General features: G+C 47.8%; 1 protein-coding gene across 1 annotated transcript in view; it reads left to right on the forward strand.

The window, feature by feature from the left end:
- LOC143989331 (ALK tyrosine kinase receptor-like) overlaps window positions 1-27160 on the forward strand; it is a 318070-nt gene that overhangs the window by 83125 nt on the left and 207785 nt on the right. Inside the window, exons 4-6 of the mRNA XM_077489419.1 lie at window positions 3575-3744; window positions 6395-6489; window positions 10047-10184. Coding sequence (XP_077345545.1) covers window positions 3575-3744; window positions 6395-6489; window positions 10047-10184 — 403 coding nt within the window. The remainder of the gene's footprint in view (window positions 1-3574; window positions 3745-6394; window positions 6490-10046; window positions 10185-27160) is intronic.

Raw genomic sequence — 27160 nt, forward strand, 5'->3', positions numbered from 1 at the left:
AAAAATCAGCCCAGCAGTGTTTAAAACTTTAAAAAAAAAAGGCCTTTTGCTGCAACGCTCACCTCCTCTCTGGCACTGTTCCCCTCAGAAACTCCTCTCCGTCCTGCTGCTGTTTGAATGATCATGCAGCCCATTTCTTGTGAGCCCAGGGCGTCAAGGATCTGCCTTCTAGGGGGGGGTGTGTCAGCACTCCACCCTTGGCTCACATTACTGCGACATACGAGCGTCTTCCGACGCGTAAATCTTTTTATGTATTAAAAATGTGGGTTTCATTCATAGAAAAAGTTTTTTTTTTTTATACAAAAAAGTATCAAAAAAGTTTACACATAAATAAAAGTGAGGTGCAATAAAGCTTGTAGCAGATCACACTGTCTTACTGTTAAAGTCAGCATGCAGAGGTTGCACAATTCCGACGCGTTTCAGAGTTCTAAGGTTCCTTCCTCAGGGACGTAGACATGTTCGCTTTGTTCCGAATCGAAATTTTTTCGGGAAATTTGGATGTATCTAAATTTCCAAATTACAATAGTACCGCATTGGAACGAATCCGAAATAACAAAAAAAAAATAAAAATGGAGCTGAAGGGCTTCTGGAGCCTCTTGGAAGCTGAAGGGTTTGGGGATCCACCTGAAGCTGTATAGAGATGAAGCTGAACAGATTTGTGAAGCTGCCTAGAGCTGGATTTGTGGAGCCACCATGATGGAAAGGGTTTGTTTGAGCTTCCTGGGGCTGAATGATAATATATATATAATATACGAATCCGAAATAACGAAAATTAAATAAAAAATTTGAACAGAATTCAAATAGTTTTTGAATACTTTTCTAATTCAAATCATTTTTAAATTCTAATTCAAAAAGTTTTCAAATAGTTTTCCGATTTCCAAAGAGAATAACATAGAATAGAAAATAAAGAAATAGAATAGAAAAATAAAATAATAGACTAGAAAAGAATATAACAGAAAATAAAAGCATAGAATATAATAGAGTAAAACAGAACAAAATAGTATAGAAAATAAAAGAACAGAATAGGCTAGCATATAATGGCAACAGATGGAATAGAATAACATAGAATGTAACCATCTTCTGAAATTCGAATTTCAAAAAGACTACATTTGAATTTGAATACATAAGAAAAGAATAGAAAAGAAAAGTATAGAATAGAAAATAAAAATAGGATAGAATAGACTATAATGGACTAGAAAAGAATAGAATAAAAAAAAAAATAGAATAGAAAGAATATAACCATTTGCCAAAATTCAAATAGAATCTTTTTGGATTGGAACAGAATAGAAAATAACACAATGGTATAGAAAAAGCAGAATAGAATATAACCTTTCTTCTAAGATTCAAATTTCAAATAGAATAAATAGATTAAATGTGAATAGAAAAAAATAGAATAGAAAAGAAAATAGAATAGAAAAGAATAGAATAAACAAATAAAAAAAGAATATAATAAAATAAAAAAACAATAGATTCGAATTTCAAATAGAATAAATCTAAATAGAAAAGAATAGAATAGAAAAGAAAATAGAATAGAAAGAAAAGAATAGAATAAACAAATAAAAAAAAAACAATAGATTCGAATTGACTATAACCATTTCTAAAATTTCAAATAGAATCAATTCAAATTTGAATAGAAAAAAATAGATCAGAATAGGAAGATGATTATATTCATCCTACTACCGGTATATTCTATTCTGTTGTTTTTTTTTCTATTCTATTGTGTTATTTTCTATTCTATTCTACTCCATTCTTTTCTATTTTTATTCAAATTCATTCTATGCAAATTTTAGACAATGGTTACATTATTTCTATTCTATTTTATTCTATTGTGTTTTTTTTTAAATATAATTCTATTCTTTTATATTCTATACAAATTTCAGAAGATGGTTATAACCTTCCTATTTTATTCTATTCTTTTTTTTTTTTTACTCTATTCTATTCCATTCTATTCTGTTCTTTTATTTTCCAGCCCTGGAGGGGGCTTTGTCCCAAATCAGGGACAGTTCCTCAAAATCAGGGACAGTTAGAGTCCGTTCACACAGGGGCAACTTGGGATCCGACTTCAGGTCGCCCCTAGTCGCCTCAGGTCGCCTCAGGTCGGACAACATTTAAAAACCAATGTAAGTGAATGAGAGCTGTCTTAATGCACACTACTGAAGTCGCTCCGACTTCAGAAAAGGTTCCTGTACTACTTCTATCCGACTTCTAGGCGACCGGCACCCATTGATTTCAATGGAGGTCGCCTCCAAGTCGGATCTCCGTCTATACGGAGGCGACTTTGACAGAATTATTAGCTCTGAAGGGGGAACTCCACGCCAAATTTCTGAAAAAAATTTGGCGTGGGTTCCCCCTCCGAGAGCATACCAGGCCCTTAGGTCTGGTATGGATTCCAAGGGGAACCCCCTACGCCGAAAAAACGGCGTGGGGGTCCCCCCAGATCCACACCAGACCCTTATCCGAGCACGCTACCCGGCCGGCCAGGAAAGGGGGTGGGGACGAGCGGGCGCCCCCCCCCCTCCTGAGCCGTACCAGGCCGCGTGCCCTCAACATGGGGGGGTGCCTTGGGGGAGGGGGGGCGTGCGGCCCCCCCACCCTAAAGCACCTTGTCCCCATGTCGATGAGGACAAGGGCCTCTTCCCGACAACCCTGGCCGTTGGTTGTTGGGGTCTGCGGGCGGGGGGCTTATCGGAATCCGGGAGCCCCCCGTGTGTGTGTGTGTGTGTATATATATATATATATATATATATATATATATATATAATATATAGTCCTGATGAAGCCGGCTTTTCACACGAAACACGTAGTCTGTAGACCCTAATACAGCAACCACTGTGTACCCCAAGTTGGGCATTTATGAATCGGTTGTTGTTTGTGACCTCAAAAATCCAGCGTTGTAGTCATGATTTTACCCATGCTTCCATTGTTTTTAATATTGTATCAATAAAATTTGATGGTATTTTTAAACGAGTCTGTTTTTTTTTTTTTTTTTTTTTATTGAAAGCCATATGTAAAGTCCATTGATTATGGTCTTTAAGCTTTTCTGGGTATTTTTTTATGAGGATGATGCTTCCTTTGGTAAGTTGATATGAGGATCACCGCGCATTAATGTCGGATTTATGTTGAACAAAGCCTGCTGTGTATAGAGCCCAGTAGCTAAAGCTGACATTTACATATACAAGTGAACTAGTCAGAACAGTGACTCCCGAGTGCGAATATTACTCCCAGCTCTGGTTGTGCCCCGTTTTGTAGGGAACCTGTGCAGAGATAAATATGAGGGCTGTCACCGATTATCTCTGGCCTTTTGGAAATACTAGTCGCCTGGCTCTTATGCTGATCCAATGACGTCACTATCTGTGTCACTAACTGAGTCAGAGACATCAGAAGGACCATAGGACTCGGAATCTATTTGTTCCCGGATCAGTGACTCAAGAACTGCTGAAAGCCATTGGATCAGCATGGTGGTCAGGCTAGCTTCTTCGGGTGACGGGGTCAGCAGCGGGAGACTCGGTATGTAAACTGGCATCTTCTCAAAAAGAAGAATATGTTACTGTAAGTCTCTTCTGTTTTGTTCCAGCTGGGAATGTCTTTTCTTCTGGACGGCTTCCTGCATGGCGACATATCGGTCCGGCTTCACGATAATCGAACCGGAAGGGCAAAACACAGAACTCTCTGGCATTTCACCAATGGGGAGGGACTGAAAGTCTGGCAGCATTTGGTGCTCCCCCTGCAGGATGTAATGGAGAGGTGCGTCTCATTGTGCCCACCCAACCTGCCGGATGAGTACAGAAAAATAGTCAGCAAGTTTCAGAACAGTTGGAGATAAAAAAAAAAAAAGGTCCTCTTGCCGGACATAGTCACCAATGTCCAGAGGGGGACGGAGGAGGGGCACAGGAACAAGTTAAAAAACGTATTACAGTCTTTAATTGTAGATGATTGATGCCGCCCCCACTAACCGTGCCACCCTAGGCACTGGCTGACATGGCACTATGGTACACACAGCTGATATTACCCAGGGTTTAAGCTCTAAGAAGGTGTTGACTATTTCATAGTTACAAAGGGCATTATGGGTAGTGAAGGAGGAGCAGAGAAGAGTTTACCAGTAAGGTCAACATAGATTTTTCAGTGAATGTGTCTGACATGGGCTCCTCCCCCATCCTCAGCACAGGTCTCCTGCCTCCTCATTAGGGGTTCCCTCCCTATCCTCACCATGGGTGCCCCCTTCTTATCCTCCGCACAATCCACCCTCCATTCTCAGTGCAGGTCCCCACCTCATCCTTAGCAAGAACCCCATCCTCAGCATGGGCCCCCACCCCACCCCACCCTCTGCACTGGGCCCCTTCCCATACCAAGAATGAGTCCCCACCCTACCCATTGTACTTGGCCCCTTCCCATACCAAGAATGGGTCCCCACCCCACCCTCTGCACTGGGCCCCTTCCCATACCAAGAATGAGTCCCCACCCTACCCATTGTACTTGGCCCCTTCCCATACCAAGAATGGGTCCCCACCCCACCCTCTGCACTGGGCCCCTTCCCATACCAAGAATGGGTCCCCACCCCACCCTCTGCACTGGGCCCCTTCCCATACCAAGAATGGGTCCTCACACCACCCTCTGCACTGGGCCCCTTCCCATACCAAGAATGGGTTCCCACCCCACCCTCTGCACTGGGCCCCTTCCCATACCAAGAATGGTCCCCACCCCACCCTCTGCACTGGGCCCCTTCCCATACCAAGAATGGGTCCCCACCCCACCCTCTGCACTGGGCCCCTTCCCATACCAAGAATGGGTCCTCACACCACCCTCTGCACTGGGCCCCTTCCCATACCAAGAATGGGTTCCCACCCCACCCTCTGCACTGGGCCCCTTCCCATACCAAGAATGGGTCCTCACACCACCCTCTGCACTGGGCCCCTTCCCATACCAAGAATGGGTCCCCACCCCACCCTCTGCACTTGACCCCTTCCCATACCAAGAATGGTCCCCACCCCACCCTCTGCACTGGGCCCCTTCCCATACTAAGAATGGGTCCCCACCCCACCCTCTGCACTTGGCCCCTTCCCATACCAAGAGTGGTCCCCACCCCACCCTCTGCACTGGGCCCCTTCTCATACTAAGAATGGGTCCCCACTCCACCCTCTGCACTGGGCCCCTTCTCATGCTAAGAATGGGTCCCCACCCCACCCTCTGCACTGGGCCCCTTCCCATACTAAGAATGGGTCCCCACCCCACCCTCTGCACTTGGCCCCTTCCCATACTAAGAATGGGTCCCCACCCCATCCTCTGCACTAGGCCACTTCCCATACTAAGAATGGGTCCCCACCCCACCCTCTGCACTGGGTCCCTTCCCATACTAGGAATGGGTCCCCACCCCACCCTCTGCACTAGGCCACTTCCCATACTAAGTATGAGTCCCCATCCCACCCTCGGCACTGGGCCCCATCCCATACCTAGCATGGTCCATACCCCACCCTCTGCACTGGGCCCCTTCCCATACTAAGTATGCGTCCCCACCCTCTGCACTGGGCAGCATCCCATACTAAGCATAGGTCCCTACCCCATCCTTAACACGAGTATCCACAGAAGGGTCCCCTCCCCATCCTCATGGTAGGCCCACAGTAGGGATGAGTCAAGTAGTTAAGCAAAATTGATTCCACCAAGAAAGTACTGATTTAGTCACCAGTATACTTTTGTTAAAGTATAAACTCCCAATTTGGCTACTTGGGTGAAATTTGCTTGAGAAGAAAATCGTCAAACTACTGAAATGAGTTTCTGTATACCTTAGAGCAGTGATGGCAAACCTTGGCACCCTAGATTTTTTGGAACTATAACGATGCTCAACTACACTGCAGAGCGCATGAGCATCATGGCAAATGTAGTTCCAAAACATCTGGGGTGCCAAGGTTCGCCATCACTCACTGAACACATTTTGTCAAAATGTTAATGATCTGTGGATTTAGAAGCTCCCAGTTTTGCTCGTTACTAGTCTTTGCCACATCCTGAGGACAGCTCCCATACCTACGCTCAACGCGGTTCCCCAGCCCAGTCTCAGCATGCGTCTCCTCCCCGTCCTCGGGACAGGTCCTATTCCCATTCTCATTGACCAACAGGGCCAACATCCCAGCAAGGACCCGGAAACAAAATCTGTTTTTCTGGATTAAGGTGGCAAGAGAGGGTTGAGGACAACCGGAAAGCTTCAATATTCATTTCATAACAAATTTTCATAAACCAGTTCTGGAAAATCTGCCCTAGGAAGGGCCATGTATATAAGGGGCATGTGATGGGAATGTTAGAATGATAGGAACATGGATATAAATATGGAGGGTTCAGTTTTGCCTTTGCAGAGCAGCCGATTCTGTTCACCCTTTTACATAGTCTTTCTGGTCCCTTCACACAGGTTCTGGTTGGAAATCCGTGCCTCCTGGTCCAAGGACTCAGACTCCATCATTGCATTTGACAATGTGTCCCTCAGCTTGGGCTGCTATCTAACAAGTAAGTGCTTCCTTTTTTGTATCTACGTGTAAATGTATGTCTCCTACCCTGTTTCCCCCCGAAAATAAGACCTAGCGTGATTGTCGGTGATGGCTGCAATATAAGCCCTACCCCGCAAATAAGCCCTACCCTGTTTCCCCCGAAAATAAGCCCTACCCTGAAAATAGAAGGACTCTAACTAGGGCTTATTTGGGGGGTAGGGCTTATATTGCAGCTATCACCGACAATCAGGCTAGGTCTTATTTTCGGAGAAACAGGGTATCTATCTATCTATCGATATTATTATTATTTTTCTGGATTAGTATCTTACGTTATTAGACATCAGAAGTGAAATTGTTAGGATATCATCTAGTCACTGCTAGGAGGGGGAGCTAAGCTGCTGAAATTACATTTGATATCAATGCCGTTCTCTGCATCATTTTACTGTGAGCATACAATGCCATGATGGTGACTAGGGATGAGCCGTTACATCCCAGTGGGCGGGATGGATGGAGATCGCGTGACGTCACCCGCGCCCGTCGCTGACTTATTGTATACACGCTGGAATACCAGGCACTAGGTTTGCAGTGCCTGACTTGTAAGTTTTATCCTATTAAAAAAAAAAAAAAAGTCTGTGCTTGCAGAGAGTGTTGTGATATGGCTGAACCGGAGTGACTCCATCTTTATAAGTTCATATAAGATTAACTTGGGTTAACATGTTAGTTAGTTTATACTCTGTATTTAAAGACTGTGGCAGTTTTCCTATAAAGCATACATATAAGAAAATATAGCTTGCATAAGCAGTTTTATTCTGTATTGTCTAAATTGTGTCTCAATATGTCTGGGCCACAGAACTCATGACTATGAGTCATGAAAGCAGATGACATAATTAATGATATGTAATGATATGTAATGTACACCTCTGTATTACCCACACCCATGTTCTATGCAATGATTGGCTAATAATAGCGCATATAAATTGTAGACCCGCCCAGAATTAAACCAGACAACCTCTGAACACCAATTTTGACTCATTTCTTCTTGTGTTTAGAACAATGCTGTCTCCTTAGTACTGCAGTGCTAAGCAAGTTTCGTAAGTGTGGTAATTGCCGTAATTATACCTCTAGCTGGTCTTTGTCAGGTATATAGAAATACCATTTTAATCACAACAGAGAGCCTATATATATATATATATATTTTTATTTACATGTTCAATGTGGCTCCGGAGTTTTGTCAAGGCATACAGATTTATAGAGCCTAAGCCGATTGCCATAACAAGCATCACATGATACAACGCCGAGGCGGAGCAACACCTCCCCGGACTAATCACGGAAGTATCCCCATATATCCCAATAAAGCTACCAAACGGCCTGCAAAGACACCTCGCTTAGTAGATCGATTGGCAATCAAAAATTAAAATAAAGATAAAACAACAGGATTTTCCTTTGTTCACAGAACAACCAAAACCCAATATTAATAAAAAAATTGTCATAATTAATAACAAAGGACATAGGGTTAGGGGTTAGGGTTAGGGGTTAGGGGTTAGGGGTTAGGGTTTCCCCTAGAAGAACAAGGTTAGGACTCAGGGATTGGAATAGGGACCTTTCCCAAAGGTCAAAGGTCAGCAGACGTGTCCCCCAGAGGGCAAAGGTCAAGAGGTCTGGCTGACCGACCCCCACCAAAGTGTTCCGCCTACCCCAACTAAGTCGGGCCATGAACAAGTCGGTACAAGAACAAGTTGGGGGTAAGCGCTTTTATATTAAGACATTGCGCAAATGTTTTAATATAATAATAAAATAATATAAAATCACACATGAAGTAATCCACGGCCATCCTTTACAATCCAATTACATACATAGTTACATAGTAGGTGAGGTTGAAAAAAGACACCAGTCCATCAAGTCCAACCCATGTGTGTGATTATATGTCAGTATTACATTGTATATCCCTGCATGTTGCAGGCATTCAGGTACTTATCTAATAGTTTCTTGAAACTATTGATGACCCCTGCTGAGACTACCGCCTGTGGAAAGGAATTCCACATCCTTGCCGCTCTTACAGTAAAGAACCCTCTATGTAGTTCTTCTAATTTTAATGAGTGGCCACGAGTCTTGTTAAGCTCCCTTTTGTGAAAAAGTTTTCTCCCTATTGTGGGGTCACCAGTCTGGTATTTATATATTGTGGGGTCACCAGTCCGGTATTTGTATATTGAAATCATATCACCCCTCAAGTGTCTCTTCTCCAGAGAGAATAAGTTCAGAGCTCACAACCTTTCCTCATAACTAATATCCTCCAGACCCTTTATCAGCTTTGTTGCCCTTCTTGTACTCGCTCCATTTCCAGTACATCCTTCCTGAGGATTGGTGCCCAGAACTTGACAGCATACTCCAGGTGCGGCCGGACCAGAGTCTTGTAGAGGGGAGAGTTATCGTTTTATCTCTGGAGTTGATCCCCTTTTTAATGCCGATATTCTGTTTGCTTTGTTAGCAGCAGCTTGGCATTGCTGAGCCCATCATCTACTAGGACCCCCAGGTCCTTCTCCATCCTAGATCCCCCCAGAGGTTCTCCCCCCAGTCTATAGATTGAATTCAGATTTTTGCCACCCAAATGCATTATTTTAAATTTTTCTACATTTGCCATATAGTTGCCCCTCCCCCCATTCATTTGTTCAGATCTTCTTGCAAGGTTTCCACATCCTGATGAGAAGTTATTGCCCTGCTTAGCTTAGTATCGTCCGCAAATACAGAGATTGAACTGTTTCCCCCATCCCCATCCTCCAGGTCATTTATGAACAAGGTAAATAGGATTGGTCGCAGCACAGAACCCTGGGGGACCCCACTACCCACCCCCGACCATTCTGAGTACTCCCCATTTATCACCACCCTCTGAACTCGCCCTTGTAGCCAGTTTTCAATCCATGTACTCACCCTATGGTCCATGCCAACGGACCTTACTTTGTACAGTAAACGTTTTAAAATTATCAGCGATCAGAAATTAAACAATTAACGTCAAAATCAACATTCAGTCCTGCAGGAATTAAATACTTAGTTTCATGTATCCAGTACGATTCCCTATGGCTCAACTGGCGAATACAATTCCCCCCTCCAATGTTTGGTGACCCTCTCAATACCCCAAAATCTGAGGCCCCTGGGATTCTAGTTGTGAAACAATTTAAAATGTTGTGATACCTTATGGGTTTTTAAACCTTTTTTGATATTATTAACATGTTCTCCAAAGGCGGACATGTTAAAGGTGTGGAAGTCCTCCCAATGTACTGCAACCCAAAATCGCATTCCAGCATGTAAACCACCCCAACAGCGTCACATGTGATCAACTGTTGGATGGTGTACTCTTTGCTGGTAGCTGACGCAAAAAAAACGTTTTCCGCTTCTTGATGTTAACCTTGGAATGCTTGCAAGGCCGTGCATCGTCCACGAGCATAAAAGCCACCAAGAAATGAAAAAAGTGTAAAACGAGCCCTAAAAGTATATTTACTGGTTTTACCAGATGACACAATATACCGGATTAATACATGGTGCATTTATTTTAATCTTCTTGTTCTCTAACACTGACTGCAGGTAACAGCGATTTGGCCACGCAGACAGTGTCGTATCTGTCCAGCAATCTTTTAATGGAGAGCAGCATCCACAGGAGGAACGAGACGGGACATCAGCACCTGGAGGAAGAGTTTTCCACAGTCCAACCTGCCAAGTCAGGTATTCACACACTCATCACCACTGGGTTTTATCTTTGATGGATCCTTGGCCAATCTAGATAAAGTTTTTTTCCAGCTGGTAGAGTTAGGCTACAATTTGTACAGCTCCCTAAGCCCCTGTACACACGGTCAGAGATTTCCACAACCAAATCCGTCGGATTCTGCCCGACGGATTGTGTCCGAAACTGTTGCATACACACGGTCGGACAAAGTTGGCGAAAAATCCGATCATTCAGAACGTGATGACGTAATTTCGTTACGATGGGACTACATTCAGGCTAATAGCTTTGATGAAGGAATTTGATCTGAGCATGCGTGGCACTTGGTCTGATCAAAATGCTCTACACATGATTGGATTAGGTCCAACCGGCCCAGTTGGTCGGGAAATATTTCCAACATGTTGTTAAATTGGGTCCGACGGAGATTCGGACGGAATCAGTCCGATGCATACCACACACAGTCGGATTATCCGACGACACGGTCCGATAGGACACACTCCCACGGATTCTCCGACCGTGTGTACAAGGCTTAAGAGGTAACAAAATACAGCGGGGATGGGCAGAGATACTTTGGCTGATTAATGTTCAATCAACTGAGTTTTTGAGGGATATGGAGTCTTGCCCTTGAGACACTGCTTGCCCATGACCATGACCCTGGACAACTACTCCAAAAACAAGCTTAGGGTGCAAAGTGGGCAACTCTTTTGAAGCCCATTAAAGTTAATGGACTTGACTCAGGGTGCAAAGTGGGCAACTCTTTTGGATATGGAGTCTTGCCCTTGAGACACGTGCTTGCCCTTGACCATGACCCTGGGCAACTACTCAAAAACCAAGCTGCAAAGTAGCCAACTCTTTTGAAGCCCATTAAAGTTTGGGGACTTGACTCCCTGCCCACGGCTATGTGCCAGCTATGTGCTGATCTTTTGATGGATCCTTGGCCAGTCTAGATAAAGTTTTTTTTTCCAGCTGGTAGAGTTAGGCTACAATTTCTACAGCTCCCTAAGAAGTAACAAAATACAGCGGGGATGGGCAGAGATACTTTGGCTGGTTAATGCTCAATCAACTGAGTTTTTGAGGGATATGGAGTCTTGCCCTTGAGATACTGCTTGCCCATGACCATGACCCTGGACAACTACTCAAAAAACAAGCTTAGGGTACAAAGTGGGCAACTCTTTTGAAGCCCATTAAAGTTTGGGGACTTGACTCAGGGTGCAAAGTGGGCAACTCTTTTGAAGCCCATTAAAGTTTGGGGACTTGACTCAGGGTGCAAAGTGGGCAACTCTTTTGAAGCCCATTAAAGTTTGGAGACTTGACTCCCTGCCCACGGCTATGTGCCAGCTATGTGCTGATCTTTTGATGGATCCTTGGCCAGTCTAGATAAAGTTTTTTCCAGCTGGTAGAGTTAGGCTACAATTTGTACAGCTCCCTAAGAAGTAACAAAATACAGCGGGGATGGGCAGAGATACTTTGGCTGGTTAATGTTCAATCAACTGAGTTTTTGGGGGATATGGAGTCTTGCCCTTGAGACACGTGCTTGCCCTTGACCATGACCCTGGGCAACTACTCAAAAACCAAGCTGCAAAGTGGGCAACTCTTTTGAAGCCCATTAAAGTTTGGGGACTTGACTCTCCCTGCCCACGGCTATGTGCCAGCTATGTGCTCACAATCCATTCTATTCTCCATTTTCCATTAAACTGCATCCCTTTTTTATCTTCTTAACTTCATTTTAAATTGTAGTAGACTTATTAAGAGTGGACATTTTTTATTTTTTATTAAAAATAAATTAAAAAATAGCAACTGATGGGTTCAGTGGGCCAGCCAATTCTAATGTCCAAGGCCAATACCTGGCCAGCATCTCCAAAGCCTCCATAGAAGTCTATGACAACACTGGCTAACAGCACCTGAAGCTTTTGAGGGGCTTTTATTTTTAGCTTTGCTTTGTTTTGGAGGTATTGCAGGTATGGAATATCCCAGGATGCACTGGGAAACCAACAAGCTGACCAGAAAGATGTCATCAGCAATCAGTTCTGCTTCATGTGTTTAAATTCTGGAAGTGTCTTGTGCAGATGTCACATCTGGTGTGGAGCAGCAGGAAGGTGAGCGGACTGGTGAGCAGGTCCCGAGCGAAGCAACTAGCAGATGGCACACCTGGTGGGCAACATGGGAATGCTATAGCAGAGGATGAGCGGAGACCAGAGAGAGTGGACTGAGCAGCAGAGGATCAGCAGAGCTGGGGGACCAGAGCAGGAGAAACTAGCGTGGTGTGGCATGGGAGCAATTTAGTTGGAGGTGAGCGGGGACCAAAAGAGGAGGATCAGCAAACCAGACAATCAGCAGAGCTGTGGGTTACTATTAAGTGAGGGATCAGCAAAAATGGGGATCGAGCAGGGGATTTGTGTAATAAGACTAATAAGCTATGGTTCTGCTGAACAAGGGTACTAGAAAGCTGGGGATCTTCTGAACAGGGGTACTAATGAGCTGGGGATCTGCTGAGTGGGGGTACTATTGGGCCCCTTTAGAACAAATAGAAAATAGGGCTGCGGAAATTAACAATTAATTCCTCTATTAATCGTAAATTTTTTTGATCGATCAAAAATGTTTTGATCGGTAGGCTGCCTGCCCGGGGGCAGCTTTGGGCCAAGATGTGGCTGCACCACATGCTCCACTCCCTCCTCCTCCTCCTCCACCTCCACTTTATGTCATACACAGTCTGCGGGCATCTCCGCAGTATTCTGTCTATCACACAAGCTGATCTAGGAGGAGGGCGGGACTTTTCTCACAGCGAGGCCAAAGTTTTCACAATCTGGCTCAGAGACACACAGCAGGAGATGCTCACAGACTGTGTAATCCAGGCATTGACTACAGTGAGGTTGAGATCATGGGCACGGTGAGACTGCATTATGGGCACGGTGAGACAGCATTAGGGGCACGGCGAGGCTGTGATTATGGGCAAGGGTGAGGCTGCGATTATGGGCACGGCGAGGCTGTGATTATGGGCACGGCGAGGCTGTGATTATGGGCACGGTAAGTCTGAGATTATGGGCATGGTGAGACTGAGTTTATGACGCGTGACGTTCTAGCCATGCCCCGCTATGTCTGGCTTCGGCTGTTGCCATAACAACTGTGCTAAATCAGCTAAAAGTAGTTGGATCTGTATTATGGGCACGGTGAGACTGCATTATGGGCACTGCGAGGCTGCGATTATGGGTGCAGTGAGACAGCATTAGGGGCACAGTGAGGCTGCGATTATGGGCAGGGTAAGGCTGTGATTATGGGCAGGGTAAGGCTGCGATTATGGGCACGGTGAGACTGCATTATGGGCACAGTGAGACTGCATTATGGGCACAGTGAGACTGCATTATGGGCACGGTGAGACTGCATTATGGGCACAGTAAGGCTGCCATTATAGGCACGGTGAGGCTGCGATTATGGGCACGGTGAGGCTGCGATTATGGGCACGCTAAGTCTGAGATTATGGGCATGGTGAGATTGCATTATGGATACGGTAAGTCTGAGATTATGGGCACGGTGAGACTGCATTATGGGCACGGTAAGGCTGCGATTATGGGCACGGTAAGGCTGAGATTATGGGCACAGTGAGGCTGAGTTTATGACGCGTGACATTCTAGCCATGCCCCGCTATGTCCGGTTTCGGCTGTTGCCATAACAACGGTGCTAAATCATCTAAAAGTAGTTGGATCTGTATGTGCATTATAATTAATCAAAATTAGTCAATTAATCGATTTAAAAAAAAAAAAAAACGATTAATCGAACACGAAAATTTTAATCAGTAACAGCCCTAATAGAAAATCAGCACACAGAGGGCATTTGCCAAGCTTCATTAAAGCTTCAAAAAAAGCGTCACCGTTTCATGTCGAAGAGGTAGGTACTGTGTTTCCTCACAAATAAGACCTACCCTGAAAATAAGACCTATTGTGATATTCGGGCAGGCCTGCAATATAAGCTCTACCCCGAAAATAAGCCCTAGTTTAAAGTGGTTGTAAACTGCTATAATCCTCTCTATTACAGTATTATATAATGTAAACTGTGTGTGTTTCTTTAATCAAATTTGTAGTCAAATACCTTCGGTACAGCGCCATGCAGCTCTCAGCTCATCTCCTCCTCCTCTTCTTCTGCCTATCAGCTGGGGCTCTTCTGCCCTCCCCGCAATGCTCAGAATGCGGCGGACCATGGAAGCATCGAGAATATAGCACAGTAAATGACAAGCCCTACCCCAAAAATAAGCCCTACTGTGTTTTTTTGGTTGCCAAAATTGACTTATTTTCGGGGGGGGCAATACAGTACTTTAATGCGAGTTAAAGTAACTGTAAATGAGCCCTAAGAGTAAACTCTACTTCGGGGAAATGCTCTAAAGAATTTGCGATTGTGCAGGAAGGAGGGGGAGGAAGAATATTAGAGGAAGTTAATTTATTGATGAAAGGTCTGCTTTAATGTATCACAGAGATTAGTCAGGAGATTTCAGGAAAAGGTTCCTTTATTGTTTTAATTGTTTTAATACAATAAAGAAACTTTTTTTTCTGAAGATGTGAAATCTCCTGACTAATCTTTTCGACACATTAATGCCGGGGGCCTCTGCAACACAAAGACACCTGGGATTTTCGAGATACTTCCCTGACAATAAATGTGTGGATGGTTGGCAGCTTTGCTGCTCAATCTTGCTTGAACCTGACAGGCTGGATTTAGGCCAGAAAAAGCTCACTTACAGTAACAATAATATTGTTATAACAAAGTAACATAAGAAACCCATATTGCTACGAGAATTCTTTGTCTGGGATGCATCCTATATCATGGATGAACTGAACCTAGTTACTAAAATCTCATATAAACATCAATATATGTAATGTCCCACAGCTCTGCACCCTCTTGAAGCTCTGTCAGTCCTGTGGGAAGGACTACAGTGCCTGCCAAGTGGTGGCCAATCAAAATCCTCCTGCCCCCCCCTTTTTCTGGGGGCCGGCTTCCTCCCTAGGCTGCATCGGCAGCCAATCACAGTCCTACATGGGTCCCCTTCCTCCCTGTACTGCCATCATTGCAAGGAGCAATAATTTGCAGCCGTGGTAAATGTCCTGCCAGGCTGCTTAAAGGGACAGCCAGAGAGTGCTACATTCTCCCACCCACCAAAAATCTTTGGTCCTCAAAATTCAAGTTTGTATACCATATATACTCGAGTATAAGCCGAGATTTTCAGCCTCTTTTTTGAGGCTGAAAGTGCCCCCCTCGGCTTATACTCGAGTCATCGCCGTCTGCCTGCCCGATCAGCGTGTCGAGCAGACAGACGGCGGCCATTCTACTATTCAAAAGCCACGCCTCCCTGTCTGTGATAGGCGGAACACTCAATTTCCCAGCAGTCAGTGTTCTGCCTATCACGGACATCCGCTCATTCTCATACTACGGACGAGGATGAGAGGATGTCCGTGATAGGCGGAACACTGACTGCTGGGAAATTGAGTGTTCCACCTATCACAGACAGGGAGGCGCGGCTTTTGAACAGAGGAATGGCCGCCGTCTGTCAGACGAGGAGAGCATGGCACACTGAGGCTGCAGATCGGCACAAGTAGGCAGGGACGGACGGGACACAGGGACGGACGGGACACAGGGACGGACGGGACACAGGGACGGACGGGACACAGGGACGGACGGGACACAGGGATGGACACAGGGACGGACGGGACACAGGGATGGATGGGACACAGGAATGGACACAGGGATGGACGGGACACAGGGATGGACGGGACACAGGGATGGACGGGACATAGGGACGGACGGGACACAGGGACGGACGGGACACAGGGACGGACGGGACACAGGGACGGACGGGACACAGGAATGGACACAGGGATGGACGGGACACAGGGATGGACACAGGGATGTCCCACCCTCGGCTTATACACGAGTCAATAAGTTTCCCAGTTTTTTTGTGGTAAATTGGGGGCCTCGGCTTATATTCGGGTCGGCCTATACTCGAGTATATACGGTATACAAATTTAATTACACAGGATTTAACATCTGCATAGAACTAAGTAAAACACAATTCAGCCACCTTTTTTTGGTGAAACTAGACTTAATTTGCAAAATTGTTTAACGCAAGATACATGCAGTGGAACTTGCCACCTTGGTGTAGAGGGTAGGAGGTGTCTCTCACCGGTATGTTTTTTTTTTTTTCAGTACCGCAGTGGTGAAACCATCTGCTCTCTCTGGAGTTACCCTTTAATCACCACGTTCAGAGGTGATATTGGGTGTAATGCTACACCCTTAGAAGCACACGGCAGCAGCCTCGAGCCCTGTCCCACGGCTCTGCACCCTCTTGAAGCTTTGTCAGTCCCGTGGGAAAGACTACAGTGCCTGCCAAGTGGTGGCCAATCAAAATCCTTCTGCCCCCCCCCCTTTTTCTGGGGGCCGGCTTCCTCCCTAGGCTGCATCAGCAGCCAATCACAGTCCTACATGGGTCCCCTTCCTCCCTGTACTGCCATCATTGCAAGGAGCAATAATTTGCAGCCGTGGTAAATGTCCTGCCAGGCTGCTTAAAGGGACAGCCGGAAAGTGCTACGTTCTCCCACCCACCAAAAATCTTTGGTCCTCAAAATACAAGTTTGTAAATACAAATTTAACTATACAGGATCATCTGCAGAGAACTAAGTAAAGCACAATTCAGCCACCCTTTTTTGGTTAAACTATACTTAATTTGCAAAATGGTCTAACACGAGATACAGGCATTGGAACTTCCCACCTTTGTGTAGAGGGCAGGAGGTGTCTCCCACCAGTATGGTTTCTTGCAGTACCGCAGTGGTAATACCTTCTGCTCTCTCTGGTGTTACACTTTAATCCCCACTTTCAGAGGTGATATTGGCCAGCATAGCAAATGTTCCTGGTTGGCTTACAACCAAGGGATTGAATGTCAGTTTGATCTGCAAGTAACCAAGGTATGGATATTTCTCAGCTCCAATGTCCTGAATCTCTAGGTCCTTGAACTTATGTAGGGGAATGTACTTCAAGTGCTTGCAGTAGAAGTCACTTGGGCACCTTGCTGCCGACTCTGTGCAGTTTCTCTCCTTGCCCTGGCCTCTATTATATCTCAGGGGGGGCTATTTCTGGAACACAGGTGTGTAGAAGGCTTTATGGGGTCCCTATCATTTCTAATAGTAGTCCCGACAGATTTATTACTAGTCAAACATGTCATCTGTTATTTTTTTCACTTCCTGTAAGGGTAGGTTTAGACCTGGGTCTAAACCTGCTGCTTCTATGAAAAGCAATCTACTTTTGAGACTGCTTTTCAAAGGGGAATGCATTAAGGTAAAAAGCTGTACTTTAGAACCACTTTAAGATGAAGGGGGCAGTTGAAGGGCGCTAAAAACATGGCTCAGCTGCATCTACAGTGCCTTGAAAAAGTACTCGTACCCCTTGACATTTTCCACATTTTGTCATGTTACCACCAAAAACGTAAACGTATTTTATTGGGATTTTATGTGATAGACCAACACAAAGTGGCACCTAATTGTGAAGTGGAAGGAAAATGATAAATGATACAAATAAATATGTGAAAAGTGTGTATTCAGCCCCCCCCAGAGTCAATACTTTGTAGAACCCCCTTTATCTGCAATTACAGCTGCAAGTCTTTTTCGGGTGTCTCTACCAGCTTTGCACATCTAGAGAGTGAAACTTTTTCCCATTCTTCTGTAGCACCCTGGAGTTTAGGCAGGGTTTGTCTTAAATTCATCTGCCAGGAGTAGCTATCTTGGCTAGTTGTTAGGGATCATCTGATTTCTTCCTAAGTCTGGCACTGCTGCACTTTTCTCTTCTGCCACTGGGTGGCCGGGTCCCTGGTGGCATTAGATAAGAGAAAGGCAATGCAAGGTCAGGTTATGGGTATATGGGGTATCTCAGCCAATGGCCAGGGGTTTTCTTTGATTCCTTGGCATGCTGGGAGAGCCTATATATTTGGATGCAGTCGGGTTCTGTGCCACATGTATGGATGTCTGGGTGGACATGTGCTGTATTGCCCAGGCTGCGAGGCCGGAGTTTGGACCTATCCCAGGCACATCTGGCTGCTGGGCTGTCAGAGGGCCTATCCAGAAGCAGGGGAGCAGCGCAGGGTTGGGACTGCAGCTTGCAGTTCAACCAGAAGTGGCGGTTCTGCGCCCGGAGAACCTGTCGTGGTCGGAGGTAGAGGGGAAGCTGTGGCCAGTAAGGGGTCATCCACCTTATTACCAGGGACCACAGTGAGTAGTTAAAGCAAATACCAGAGCAGTGTTCTCACCAACCGGGGACGGTGAAGAATCAGGAAACTTCAGTGGTTATCAAGTCAGAGACCCAACCAGCGGAGGTGACGCTTGCAGAGCAGCCTTGTGTGTCAAGCCAGGGGCCGAGCGGCCCAGTGGGGTGAAGCTTGAGAGGTATCTTGATGGCCAAGCCAGGGACCCAGCAGAGAATCGGGGGTGACGCTTGAGGAAGATACTACAGTGAAGATTGGAGGAGCTCAAGGGATTCTGTTGCAGTGAATCATCTAGTCTAGTGAGAGACAGACCGGGAGCTCAGTGGGCTGAAGAACTACAAGAAGTAATTATAGTGGAAGTGAAGGAACTGTTACACTTTGTGTTAGGACCTGTTAAAGACTGTTGCCATAGGAGACAACATTCCTGCACATGCAGATGTGGCGTCTGGGTGGATGCCTTTCCCTGCATGGCTTTCCTCCTGTTGAAGTCTCAGAGTCTGCCAAAGTTCTATTAAGAGAAATAAAGATCTATTTTTGCATTCAAGAAGTGTCTGGCGCCCAATGACTTTAACTACTTTGCACCCACCATGCCTCACAACCCACAATATACAGAAGGATGTCCGCTATCCCTGGCCCTGGAGGTTCTCATTAGACCAAAGGAGGCCTGCGACCTTGCTACACTTCTTTGCAAAATATCTCAAGCTCTGTCAGATTGGATGGAGAGCGTCTGTGAACAGCAATTCTCAAGTTTTGCCACAGATTCTCAATGGGATTTAGGTCTGGACCAGTGATTCTCAACCAGGGTTCCTCCAGAGGTTGCTAGGGGTTGCTTCAGCATTGGGCCATTTCTGCCTCTTGGATAAGTTTCCACTGACACCATCGATCTTTTTAGCTACCTGTAAGGAGGTAATTCTTCCCAATGACCACAAGTGTGAGGACCATTCTTCCCACTGACCATCACACTAATGTATTGTGATTTGTAAATTTCGAATTTTAAGCAGGGGTTCCCTGAGACTGGAGAACTATTTCAAGTGTTCCTCTGTATTGAAAAGGTTGAGAAAGGCTGGTCTGGACTGTGACTGGGCCATTCGAACACATGAATAGGCTTTGATCAAAACCATTCCATTGTAGCTCTGGCTGGATGTTTTGGGTCGTTGTCCTTCTGGAAGGTGACCCCCCCCCCCCCCCGGTCTCAAGTCTTTTGCAGACTCTAACAGATTTTATTCTAAGATTGTCCTGTATTTGTCTCCATTCATCTTCCTATCAACTCTGACCAGCTTCCCTGTCCCTGCTGAAGAAAAGCTTCCCCACCACATGATGCTGCCACCACCATGTCTCACGGTGGGGATGGTGTGTTCAGGGGGATGGGCAGTGTTAGTTTTCCTCTGCACATAGCTTTTTGCTTTTAGGCCAAAAAGTCATATTTTCGTCTCATCTGACCAGATCACCTTCTTCAACATGTTTGCTGTGTCCCCCACAGTTGAATGCGCAATATATGTGAAATTCCCCCACAGTTGGCAGTTTGTTGGACAGTGTACAGAGGCCATTAGTTTGTAGGGCAGTGAACAGGGGTCCACTGGGTGGAGGACAGGGGTCAGCAGGGCAGTGTACAGAGCTCAGCAGGTGAGAGGATAGGAGTCAGCAGACGTGAGGATAGGAGTCAGCAGACGTGAGGATAGGGGTCAGCAGACGTGAGGATAGGGGTCAGCAGACGTGAGGATAGGGGTCAGCAGACGTGAGGATAGGGGTCAGCAGACGTGAGGATAGGGGTCAGCAGACGTGAGGATAGGGGTCAGCAGACGTGAGGATAGGGATCAGAAGATATGGGGATAGGGGTCAGCAGATGTGAGGATAGGGGTCAGCAGGTGTGAGGATAGGGGTCAGAAGATGTGAGGATAGGAGACAGCAGATGTGAGGATAGGGGTCATGAGATGTGAGGATAGGGGTCAGCAGGTGTGAGGATAGGGGTCAGCAGGTGTGAGGATAGGGGTCAGCAGGTGTGAGGATAGGGGTCAGGAGATGTGAGGATAGAGGTCAGCAGGTGTGAGGATAGAGGTCAGCAGGTGTGAGGATAGGGGTCAGGAGATGTGGGGATAGGGGTCAGGAGATGTGAGGATAGGGGTCAGCAGGTGTGAGGATAGGGGTCAGGAGGTGTGAGGATAGGGGTCAGGAGGTGTGAGGATAGGGGTCAGTAGATGTGAGGATAGGGGTCAGCAGGTGTGAGGATAGGGGTCAGCAGGTGTGAGGATAGGGGTCAGCAGGTGTGAGGATAGGGGTCAGCAGGTGTGAGGATAGGGGTCAGCAGGTGTGAGGATAGGGGTCAGCAGGTGTGAGGATAGGGGTCAGCAGATGTGACGATAGGGGTCAGCAGATGTGACGATAGGGGTCAGCAGATGTGAGGATAGGGGTCAGGAGATATAAGGGTAAGCAGGTGTGAGGATAGGGGTCAGCAGGTGTGAGGATAGGGGTCAGGAGATGTGAGGATAGGGGTCAGGAGATGTGAGGATAGGGGTCAGGAGATATAAGGGTAAGCAGGTGTGAGGATAGGGGTCAGCAGATGTGAGGATAGGGGTCAGGAGATGTGAGGATAGGGGTCAGGAGATGTGAGGATAGGGGTCAGGAGATGTGAGGATAGGGGTCAGGAGATGTGAGGATAGGGGTCAGGAGATATAAGGGTAAGCAGGTGTGAGGATAGGGGTCAGGAGATGTGAGGATAGGGGTCAGGAGATGTGAGGAGAGGGGTCAGGAGGTGTGAGGATAGGGGTAAGGAGGTGTGAGGATAAGGGTAAGGAGGTGTGAGGATAGGGGTAAGGAGGTGTGAAGATAGGGGTCAAGAGGTGTGAGGATAGGGGTAAGGAGATGTGAGGATAGGGGTCAGGAGATATAAGGGTAAGCAGGTGTGAGGATAGGGGTCAGCAGGTGTGAGGATAGGGGTCAGGAGATGTGAGGATAGGGGTCAGGAGATGTGAGGATAGGGGTCAGGAGATGTGAGGAGAGGGGTCAGGAGGTGTGAAGATAGGTGTAAGGAGGTGTGAGGATAGGGGTAAGGAGGTGTGAGGATAGGGGTAAGGAGGTGTGAGGATAGGGGTCAGCAGGTGTGAGGATAGGGGTCAGCAGGTGTGAGGATAGGGGTCAGGAGATGTCAGGATAGGGGTCAGCAGATGTGAGGATAGGGGTCAGGAGATATAAGGGTAAGCAGGTGTGAGGATAGGGGTCAGCAGGTGTGAGGATAGGGGTCAGGAGATGTGAGGATAGGGGTCAGGAGATGTGAGGATAGGGGTCAGGAGATGTGAGGAGAGGGGTCAGGAGGTGTGAAGATAGGTGTAAGGAGGTGTGAGGATAGGGGTAAGGAGGTGTGAGGATAGGGGTAAGGAGGTGTGAGGATAGGGGTCAAGAGGTGTGAGGATAGGGGTAAGGAGATGTGAGGATAGGGGTCAGGAGATATAAGGGTAAGCAGGTGTGAGGATAGGGGTCAGCAGGTGTGAGGATAGGGGTCAGGAGATGTGAGGATAGGGGTCAGGAGATGTGAGGATAGGGGTCAGGAGATGTGAGGATAGGGGTCAGCATATGTGAGGATAGGGGTCAGCATATGTGAGGATAGGGGTCAGCATATGTGAGGATAGGGGTCAGCATATGTGAGGATAGGGGTCAGGAGGTGTGAGGATAGGGGTCAGTAGATGTGAGGATAGGGGTCAGTAGATGTGAGGATAGGGGTCAGCAGGTGTGAGGATAGGGGTCAGCAGATGTGACGATAGAGGTCAGCAGATGTGACGATAGGGGTCCGCAGATATGAGGATAGGGGTCAGGAGGTGTGAGGATAGGGGTCAGGAGATGTGAGGATGGGCATCAGCAGATGTGAGGATAGGGGATCAGCAGATGTGAGGATAGGGGTCAGGAGATGTGGGGATAGGGGTCAGCAGATGTGAGGATAGGGGTCAGGAGATGTGAGGATAGGGGTCAGGAGATGTGAGGATAGGGGTCAGGAGATGTGAGGATAGGGGTCAGGAGATGTGAGGATAGGGGTCAGCAGGTGTGAGGATAGGGGTCAGCAGGTGTGAGGATAGGGGTCAGCAGATTTGAGGATAGGGGTCAGGAGATGTGAGGATAGGGGTCAGCAGGTGTGAGGATAGGGGTCAGCAGATGTGAGGATAGGGGTCAGCAGATGTGAGGATAGGGGTCAGCAGATGTGAGGATAAGGGTCAGCAGATGTGAGGATAGGGGTCAGGAGGTGTGAGGATAGGGGTCAGCAGCTGTGAGGATAGGGGTCAGGAGGTGTGAGGATAGGGGTCAGGAGGTGTGAGGATAGGGGTCAGGAGGTGTAAGGATAGGGGTCAGGAGATGTGAGGATAGGGGTAAGGAGATGTGAGGATAGGGGTCAGGAGGTGTGAGGATAGGGGTAAGGAGATGTGAGGATAGGGGTCAGGAGATGTGAGGATAGGGGTCAGGAGATGTGAGGATAGGGGTCAGGAGGTGTGAGGATAGGGGTCAGCAGATGTGAGGATAGGGGTCAGGAGGTGTGAGGATAGGGGTCAGCAGATGTGAGGATAGGGGTCAGGAGGTGTGAGGATAGGGGTCAGCAGCTGTGAGGATAGGGGTCAGGAGGTGTGAGGATAGGGGTCAGGAGGTGTGAGGATAGGGGTCAGGAGGTGTAAGGATAGGGGTCAGGAGATGTGAGGATAGGGGTAAGGAGATGTGAGGATAGGGGTCAGGAGGTGTGAGGATAGGGGTAAGGAGATGTGAGGATAGGGGTCAGGAGATGTGAGGATAGGGGTCAGGAGATGTGAGGATAGGGGTCAGGAGATGTGAGGATAGGGGTCAGGAGATGTGAGTATAGGGGTCAGGAGATGTGAGGATAGGGGTCAGGAGATATAAGGGTAAGCAGGTGTGAGGATAGGGGTCAGGAGATGTGAGGATAGGGGTCAGGAGATGTGAGGATAGGGGTCAGGAGATGTGAGGAGAGGGGTCAGGAGGTGTGAAGATAGGTGTAAGGAGGTGTGAGGATAGGGGTAAGGAGGTGTGAGGATAGGGGTAAGGAGGTGTGAGGATAGGGGTCAGCAGGTGTGAGGATAGGGGTCAGCAGGTGTGAGGATAGGGGTCAGGAGATGTCAGGATAGGGGTCAGCAGATGTGAGGATAGGGGTCAGGAGATATAAGGGTAAGCAGGTGTGAGGATAGGGGTCAGCAGGTGTGAGGATAGGGGTCAGGAGATGTGAGGATAGGGGTCAGGAGATGTGAGGATAGGGGTCAGGAGATGTGAGGAGAGGGGTCAGGAGGTGTGAAGATAGGTGTAAGGAGGTGTGAGGATAGGGGTAAGGAGGTGTGAGGATAGGGGTAAGGAGGTGTGAGGATAGGGGTCAAGAGGTGTGAGGATAGGGGTAAGGAGATGTGAGGATAGGGGTCAGGAGATATAAGGGTAAGCAGGTGTGAGGATAGGGGTCAGCAGGTGTGAGGATAGGGGTCAGGAGATGTGAGGATAGGGGTCAGGAGATGTGAGGATAGGGGTCAGGAGATGTGAGGATAGGGGTCAGCATATGTGAGGATAGGGGTCAGCATATGTGAGGATAGGGGTCAGCATATGTGAGGATAGGGGTCAGCATATGTGAGGATAGGGGTCAGGAGGTGTGAGGATAGGGGTCAGTAGATGTGAGGATAGGGGTCAGTAGATGTGAGGATAGGGGTCAGCAGGTGTGAGGATAGGGGTCAGCAGATGTGACGATAGAGGTCAGCAGATGTGACGATAGGGGTCCGCAGATATGAGGATAGGGGTCAGGAGGTGTGAGGATAGGGGTCAGGAGATGTGAGGATGGGCATCAGCAGATGTGAGGATAGGGGATCAGCAGATGTGAGGATAGGGGTCAGGAGATGTGGGGATAGGGGTCAGCAGATGTGAGGATAGGGGTCAGGAGATGTGAGGATAGGGGTCAGGAGATGTGAGGATAGGGGTCAGGAGATGTGAGGATAGGGGTCAGGAGATGTGAGGATAGGGGTCAGGAGATGTGAGGATAGGGGTCAGCAGGTGTGAGGATAGGGGTCAGCAGGTGTGAGGATAGGGGTCAGCAGGTTTGAGGATAGGGGTCAGGAGATGTGAGGATAGGGGTCAGCAGGTGTGAGGATAGGGGTCAGCAGATGTGAGGATAGGGGTCAGCAGATGTGAGGATAGGGGTCAGCAGATGTGAGGATAGGGGTCAGCAGATGTGAGGATAAGGGTCAGCAGATGTGAGGATAGGGGTCAGGAGGTGTGAGGATAGGGGTCAGCAGCTGTGAGGATAGGGGTCAGGAGGTGTGAGGATAGGGGTCAGGAGGTGTGAGGATAGGGGTCAGGAGGTGTAAGGATAGGGGTCAGGAGATGTGAGGATAGGGGTAAGGAGATGTGAGGATAGGGGTCAGGAGGTGTGAGGATAGGGGTAAGGAGATGTGAGGATAGGGGTCAGGAGATGTGAGGATAGGGGTCAGGAGATGTGAGGATAGGGGTCAGGAGGTGTGAGGATAGGGGTCAGCAGATGTGAGGATAGGGGTCAGGAGGTGTGAGGATAGGGGTCAGCAGATGTGAGGATAGGGGTCAGGAGGTGTGAGGATAGGGGTCAGCAGCTGTGAGGATAGGGGTCAGGAGGTGTGAGGATAGGGGTCAGGAGGTGTGAGGATAGGGGTCAGGAGGTGTAAGGATAGGGGTCAGGAGATGTGAGGATAGGGGTAAGGAGATGTGAGGATAGGGGTCAGGAGGTGTGAGGATAGGGGTAAGGAGATGTGAGGATAGGGGTCAGGAGATGTGAGGATAGGGGTCAGGAGATGTGAGGATAGGGGTCAGGAGATGTGAGGATAGGGGTCAGGAGATGTGAGTATAGGGGTCAGGAGATGTGAGGATAGGGGTCAGGAGATATAAGGGTAAGCAGGTGTGAGGATAGGGGTCAGGAGATGTGAGGATAGGGGTCAGGAGATGTGAGGATAGGGGTCAGGAGATGTGAGGGTAAGCAGGTTTGAGGATAGGGGTCAGTCAGCAGATGTGAGGATAGAGGTCAGGAGATGTGAGGATAGGGGTCAGCAGATGTGAGGATAGGAGTCAGCAGACGTGAGGATAGGGGTCAGCAGATGTGAGGATAGGGGTCAGGAGATGTGAGGATAGGGGTCAGGAGGTGTGAGGATAGGGGTCAGGAGATGTGAGGATGGGGATCAGCAGATGTGAGGATAGGGGTCAGCAGGTGTGAGGATAGGGGTCAGGAGGTGTGAGGATAGGGGTCAGGAGGTGTGAGGATAGGGGTAAGGAGATGTGAGGATAGGGGTAAGGAGATGTGAGGATAGGGGTCAGGAGGTGTGAGGATAGGGGTAAGGAGATGTGAGGATAGGGGTAAGGAGATGTGAGGATAGGGGTCAGGAGGTGTGAGGATAGGGGTAAGGAGATGTGAGGATAGGGGTCAGGAGATATAAGGGTAAGCAGGTGTGAGGATAGGGGTCAGCAGATGTGAGGATAGGGGTCAGGAGATGTGAGGATAGGGGTCAGGAGATGTGAGGATAGGGGTCAGGAGATGTGAGGATAGGGGTCAGGAGATGTGAGGATAGGGGTCAGGAGATGTGAGGATAGGGTTCAGGAGATGTGAGGATAGGGTTCAGGAGATGTGAGGATAGGGTTCAGGAGATGTGAGGATAGGGGTCAGGAGATGTGAGGATAGGTGTCAGGAGATGTGAGGATAGGGTTCAGGAGATGTGAGGATAGGGGTCAGGAGATGTGAGGATAGGGGTCAGGAGATGTGAGGATAGGGTTCAGGAGATGTGAGGATAGGGGTCAGGAGATGTGAGGATAGGTGTCAGGAGATGTGAGGATAGGGTTCAGGAGATGTGAGGATAGGGTTCAGGAGATGTGAGGATAGGGTTCAGGAGATGTGAGGATAGGGTTCAGGAGATGTGAGGATAGGGGTCAGGAGATGTGAGGATAGGTGTCAGGAGATATGAGGATAGGGTTCAGGAGATGTGAGGATAGGGGTCAGGAGATGTGAGGATAGGGGTCAGGAGATGTGAGGATAGGGTTCAGGAGATGTGAGGATCGGGTTCAGGAGATGTGAGGATAGGGGTCAGGAGATGTGAGGATAGGAGTCAGGAGATGTGAGGATAGGGTTCAGGAGATGTGAGGATAGGGGTCAGGAGATGTGAGGATAGGGTTCAGGAGATGTGAGGATAGGGGTCAGGAGATGTGAGGATAGGGGTCAGGAGATGTGAGGATAGGGGTCAGGAGATGTGAGGATAGGGTTCAGGAGATGTGAGGATAGGGGTCAGGAGATGTGGGGATAGGGGTCAGGAGATTTGAGGATAGGGATCAGGAGATGTGAGGATAGGGGTCAGGAGATGTGGGGATAGGGATCAGGAGATGTGAGGATAGGGGTCAGGAGATGTGAGGATAGGGTTCAGGAGATGTGAGGATAGGGTTCAGGAGATGTGAGGATAGGGATCAGGAGATGTGGGGATAGGGATCAGGAGATGTGAGGATAGGGTTCAGGAGATGTGAGGATCGGGTTCAGGAGATGTGAGGATCGGGGTAAGGAGATGTGAGGATAGGGGTCAGGAGATGTGAGGATAGGGGTAGCCAATGGCTCCCACTGCTGCCAACAGCCAATCAGGAGTGCGAATCTCCAGAGATTCAAGGCTCTTGTGGACATCGCTGGATGAAGAGGGGGCTCCAGCGATGACGCATTCTGCGTTCTGCCTTTACAGCCCCTCTAATACAAGTCACAGATTGTCGCCTCATCTATGAAATATTTTA

This window comes from Lithobates pipiens, unplaced genomic scaffold (genome assembly GCF_037356315.1).
Source record: "Lithobates pipiens isolate NorthernLeopardFrog02 unplaced genomic scaffold, aLitPip1_a1.2 Scaffold_18, whole genome shotgun sequence".
NCBI classification, from domain to species: Eukaryota; Metazoa; Chordata; class Amphibia; order Anura; family Ranidae; genus Lithobates; species Lithobates pipiens.